Raw genomic sequence first — 6,000 nt, 5'->3', positions numbered from 1 at the left:
GCAGAAAGCAAGGAAGAACTAAAGAGCCTCTTGATGAAAATGAAAGAAGAGAGTGAAAAAGTTGGCTTAAAGCTCAACGTTCAGAAAACTAAGATCATGGCATCTGGTCCCATCACTTCATGGGAAATAGATGGGGAAACAGTGGAAACAGTGAGAGACTTTATTTTTTGGGGGCTCCAAAATCACTGCTGATGGTGACTGCAGCCATGAAATTAAAAGACGCTTACTCCTTGGAAGGAAGGCTATGACCAACCTAGATAGCATATTTAAAAGCAGAGACATTACTTTGCCCACAAAGGTCCCTCTAGTCAGGCTATGGTTTTTCCAGTGGTCATGTATGGATGTGAGAGTTGGACAGTGAAGAAAGCTGAGCGCCGAAGAATTGATGCTTTTGAACTGTGGTGTTGGAGAAGACTCTTGAGAGTCCCTTGGACTGCTAGAAGATCCAAACAGTCCATCCTAAAGGAGATCAGTCCTGGTTGTTCATTGGAAGGACTGATGTTGAAGCTGAAACTCCAATACTTTGGCCACCTCATGGGAAGAGTTGACTCATTGGAAAAGACCTTGATGCTGGGAAGGATTGGGGGCAGAAGGAGAAGGGAACGACAGAGGATGAGATGGCTGGATGGCATCACCGACTCAATGGACATGGGTTTGGGTAAATTCCGGGAGTTGGTGATGGACAGGGAGGTCTGGCGTGCTGCGGTTCATGGGGTTGCAAGAGTCGGACACGACTGAGCGACTGAACTGAACTGATGTTATTGTAAATGTCATCATCTTTTACATTTAAATTTCCTAATCATTACAAGTATACAGAAATACAACTGATTTTTGTAAACTGACCTTGTATCTAAATTCACTTATTATTTCTGAGTTTATCTGTGGACTTTTCCCATATACATGTACACATATACATGTACAGACCTATCGTGTGAATAATTTGAAAAGTTTATTTCTTGATTTTCAGTCTTTATGCTTTTCATTTCCTTTTCTTATTGTACTAGTTTAACCTCTAGTACAAAGCCTAATGGAATTGGTAATAGCAAGTATTGTCTCATTCTTAGTCTCAGGTGGATTATTAAATATTATTTGAACTGTAGCTTTTATGTAGATAATCTTTATCAGACTAAAGGAGTCTCCTAATTTTAGTTTACTGAAATTTTTATCATGAGTTGTTTAATTTTATTCAATGTTTTCCCTGCATCTATTAAAATAATCATTTTTTTCCTCATTCTGTTAATGTGCTATATGGAAATGTGATACATGCTAGACATACCAGAGTTGTCTCTGGGAATTTTGCTGAGTCACTGAGAATGATCCTTTCTCTTCTCTTGCATAATTATGAACTATAACAACTCTTTGGAAATTCCCTGATGGTCCAGTAGTTAGGACTCTGTGCTTTCACTGCCTAGGACCCAGGTTCAAACCCTGGTCAAGGAACTAAGACCCCACAAGTCACGGGGCAAAAAAAAATTTCTGGAAATCTGGAGCTTCTGGGGACTATCTCACTACATGGAAAGAGCTCATCAGAAATTAAGACCAACCCAGAGGAAATCAAAAACAAAATTGTGGAGGATGAGAGACAGAAAAACACCCTCACACAGAAAAAAAAGAATATGGATGACAATATTTGAACCCTAGTTCTAACAGTGTCAGATCTTTCCCTGCATTGACAAAATATATGAACCAATGAATTTTTTTCACTTCAAGTACTTTGAGTTGATCTTATTTATATTCATCACATCCATCTTGCTTAGAAGATTTCCCCAAGCAAATTGCAAAAGTCATGTCATACTGTTGAACATCAGCTGTATTTCTATCATAGTTAAGTAAAAGGAATGTGCATGGGTGTGGGACGGGCACTGCCGCTGAGACATGCAGTTCTAGGCAGCCGTATTCAAACAGCAGGGGAGACAGGATATAAAAACCAGACAGATCAGCAGCATCCAGGTACACCAGCTAACCTTTATAGTCACACTACTTTACATAAAGTAGGGCCTGTTAGCTCCTACTTCACCACACAATCCATTTTCCAAAATGTAGAGAACTCCAGCCCATTATCCCAGCCTTTGGAATGGGTACAGAAAGAATTATCCAACCTGTCTTCCTAATCACAGATGAAAATTATTCTAGGAACTTCTGGAACTTGACAAGTGTAAGGAGCAAGAGAGCTAATGAAATATGCAAACTTTCCTAGAACAAAAGGGAAGATGTACAACTCAGGGGACAATCCACAGTCCTTCTTTTACATGGACACCTCATTGTGGCTGCAATGATCCCTAATGGAACTGACACCTCAAGAGTTCTCAGCTCAGAATTCTGCACAGTTACAGGAGCAGCCCCAGCCTCCCTCTCGGCCCCTGTCTAAGACACTGGTTTAATGAAGCCATAATCCATGCATTTGATGAGACAGTCCCGAGCTGTCTGAACCACCGCTGCCCGCTTCTCGTCCGGCTCTTGCTTGCCCACCACCGTCAGGATCTCCAGCAGCTCACTCTCCACCAGCTTCTTGGCCAACTCAGCATCAGCCGCCAGCAGGTTGTAGGCAATGACCAGGCCCCGGTGTTGAACTGACAGCCGGTCATGCAAGCAAAGCCGCTGTAGAATTTCCAACCACTGAGTTGTCTGGAGTAGGAAGGAGGATAAAGACAGATTGGAGGAATCAGTGGAGGGGACAGAGAAAGGAAATTCTGGACGAGATAAACAGAAGGCATTGGCCAAGCCCAGATTCTGAGCTCTGAAAGGGCAAGTGCATATCTGATTATCTCTATGGACTCAGCATGTGCCCAGCTGAGCCTCTTGGAACTAGCTGGATGATGTCCATCTCCCTACCAGGGCAGGAGTTGGAGAACTAGAAGAGACTTGAAATAATCCAGTCCTTTTCATTTTGTAAGTGGAGGGATTGAGGTTCAGGGAGAGAAAGTAACTTAGTTACAGTCACACATCTGGAAATAGTACAGAATAAACATCCACCCATACACTTAATTTTTAAGCAAAGGGACAGGTCTGCTGCATGCCTGAGTGGCATGGGGATGGAGGGTGTTCAGAAAGGAGGATTCTAACTCTGGGCACATGCACAACGCCTGCTTCTGCCAACCCATGTGCCCTGAGAAACACTGGTTTAGGGCAGCAGCCTGTGGTCCCCAGGATGGAAGCACCCCAGCTCTGACCTACTCAGTCAGAATTATTCTGGGGAAAGTTTTTTAACCAGCCCCCTAGGCGACTCTTACACACCTTACAGTTTTGAGAAACTTGCCTTACGGAAAGGGCTGAAGGCCAGGGACCAAGCAGGATGAGCTATGTCCAGGAAAGAGACCCTCCCCTGGTGCCAGGACAGTATAAGCCTCCATGGAACTTAGAAAACCCACACACACATACACACCCCCACCTTGAGCTGGCTATCTAAAAGAGCTTGCCTTTTTTGCTTTATATATATATATATATATATATATATTTTAAATTAGAGGATAATTATTTAACAATATTGCGATGGTTTTTGACACATAGCAGCATGACTCCGTCACAGGTATTCATATGTCCCTTCCCTGTTGAACCCCCCTCCCACCTACCTCTCATCCCACCCCTCTAGGTTGTCACAGAGCACCGAAGACCCTGCCTTTAAAGCAGACTTGCTTTAATACATTTGAATTGAGATGTTTACATTTTTTCACCATCAGTAAATATGATGCCCACAAACCTAAGTTCAGTTCGGTGAAATAAGGAAAGTTCCATTTTGCACCACTATGTCTGTGGCTATGTCCGTATCACTCTCATTACACCTGCTGAAACGGCCACAGTCCCACAAAGGGTCTGGCCATCATGTGCTCTTAAGAGAATCTAAGAGCCTCTTTGCCAAACTGTGAGCTCCTATGGTACCCTGTCCTCATCCCCGCTTCTCTTGAGGAGCTTAGGGGCTCCATGGCAGTAGTTAGTGCTGTTAGTATTGTTATTATTCTTGCGTAATGAGTTATGAGCACCACCAAAGTGAGTTCGCACATTTAGGGTGTCCAAATAAGGAGTGTAGAGGTTGCAGCATATACATTCCCCTCTTTTATTGGTAGGAACAGATACCCAGGGGGCTGGCCTCCCCCGCAGAGGATCACACAGGGCAGTGTGTCTGTGGCTGGGGGTTCCCCAGGGCCTGCTCTCACCACTTCAGTCATCTTGAAGCACAGTTTCTTATGTGCTGCTGTCAGCATGGCCAGGGCCCCCGCAGCTGCATTCTGCACCTTGTCGTCATCCTCACCACAGAGCAGCACCACCAACTTCAGCCGGTCGTTGCCATCGGCCAGGAACCTCTCCTGTACCTATGGGAGGCAGGTACATGGCTCAGAGAAAAAGGCCCCCACCTGCCCAGCCTGGAGAGGGAAGGACGCATCTGGAGCCATGTTCTCTGACCCAAGATTACTCAGAGCTTTGCTTTGAGCAACGCACTCATTGACACCTCCTCCAGGAAGTCTTCTCTGACTAGCTAGATGAAACGACTACAGACTCCTCCAGTTTACAGGTTATAGAGAATAAGGAATTCCTTAGACAGCATTCGCTGTCACCTCTGTTTGCATTCAGCCCTCCACCCTTGGGGAAAGGGCAGGTACAGACTCCTGAAAGGTGGATGTTCCCTGAAGAGCCCCATCTCTTCCCTTTGGAGAAGCCTGGAATGTTTCTCCCACAACAGATGGGCCTTCAGGGTCTGCCATAAAATGCCTTTGCGGTCCCTGAAGGCACAGAGGCTTGGCAAGAGCATCTCTGGGTAGTTGGGTAGTTTACATGGTAGTCAAGAGCTGCTGTACCATTTACCAGGTGGGGGATGAGGCTTCCCAAGGCTCCCAGAGCCAGGGGAAGAGCCTCCTGCCCCTCTGCTCTGTAGTAAAACCTGGGTGGTTAAGTTTAAGGGCATTTTTGCTGGGTGACGTGTCCTAGAAGTGAAATGCTAAAAGGAGTCAAAGGTTATAAACCTCTACCTGCATCTCCCTGAAGCTAGAGCAGTGGTCCTCAGAGGTAAGAGTGCAGTGATGTTCAGTACAGTCCCCTCATGGGGACAGGTGTGACAAGGAAGCAGCTGCCCCGGAAGAACTACATGCTTACTTCTTGCACTAACTGTGGCCATGACCTTGTTCTCATCATAGAACATGAAGGGAAGTGATGTGACACTTCTAGGCCACTGTGGCAGAGTGCTAGTCTCTCCTCTGGTCTGTCTGCCCATTCCCCATCCGAATGGAGACGACTCCCAAGGGACAGAGGGGGAGACGGTCCTTTCTTTCTTGGATGGGGGCAGGGTGATGATCGAAGCCTGCACCCCCAAGTCATTGCTTGGAAGCGAGCCACCTGATCGCAATGTGAGCAAGAAATGATGTGAGATGAATCAAGACTGCAGGGAGAAACATCAATCACCTCAGATATGCAGATGATACCACCCTCATGGCAGAAAGTGAAGAAGAACTAAAGAGCCTCTTGATGAAAGTGAAGGAGAAGAGCCAAAAAGTTGGCTTAAAACTCAACATTCAGAAAACTAAGATCATGGCATCTGGTCCCATCACTTCATGACAAATAGATGAGGAAACAATGGAAATAGTGAGAGGCTTTATTTTCTTGGGCTCCAAAATCACTGCAGAAGGTGACTGCAGCCATGAAATTAAAAGACGCTTGCTCCTTGGAAGAAAAGTTATGACCAACCTAGACAGCATATTAAAAAGCAGAGACATTACTTTGCCAACAAAGGTCCGTCTAGTCAAGGCTATGGTTTTTCCAGTAGTCATGTATGGATGTGAGAGTTGGACTATAAAGAAAGCTGAACGCTGAAGAGTTGACGCTTTTGAACTGTGGTGTTGGAGAAGACTCTTGAGAGTCCCTTGGACTGCAAGGAGATCAAACCTGTCTATCCTAAAGGAGATCAGTCCTGAATATTCATTGGAAGGACTGATGCTGAAGCTGAAATTCCAATACTTTGGCCACCTGATGCGAAGAACTGATGCATTGGAAAAGACCCTGATGCTGGGAAAG

At 45.3% G+C, this 6,000-nt stretch overlaps 1 protein-coding gene across 15 annotated transcripts in view; it reads right to left on the bottom strand.

The window, feature by feature from the left end:
• Positions 1-1,945: 1,945 nt before the first annotated feature.
• Positions 1,946-6,000, bottom strand: part of UNC45B (unc-45 myosin chaperone B) — a 31,451-nt gene continuing 27,396 nt past the window's right edge. For all 15 annotated transcript variants that reach the window (XR_014080628.1, XR_014080630.1, XR_014080627.1 and 12 more), the window contains 2 exons: positions 4,152-4,307; positions 1,946-2,625 (listed from right to left, as the gene is read on the bottom strand). Coding sequence is in view for 11 of the 15 variants with exons in the window: in XM_081584433.1 (XP_081440559.1) it covers positions 2,365-2,625; positions 4,152-4,307 (417 nt within the window). In the remaining 4 variants the exon portion in view is untranslated. The remainder of the gene's footprint in view (positions 2,626-4,151; positions 4,308-6,000) is intronic.

This window comes from Giraffa tippelskirchi, chromosome 3 (genome assembly GCF_054371585.1).
Source record: "Giraffa tippelskirchi isolate mGirTip1 chromosome 3, T2T-mGirTip1v1.2.pri, whole genome shotgun sequence".
NCBI classification, from domain to species: Eukaryota; Metazoa; Chordata; class Mammalia; order Artiodactyla; family Giraffidae; genus Giraffa; species Giraffa tippelskirchi.
The sequence above is the reverse complement of the archived record's forward strand: the minus strand, read 5'-3'. Positions and strand labels throughout refer to the sequence as shown.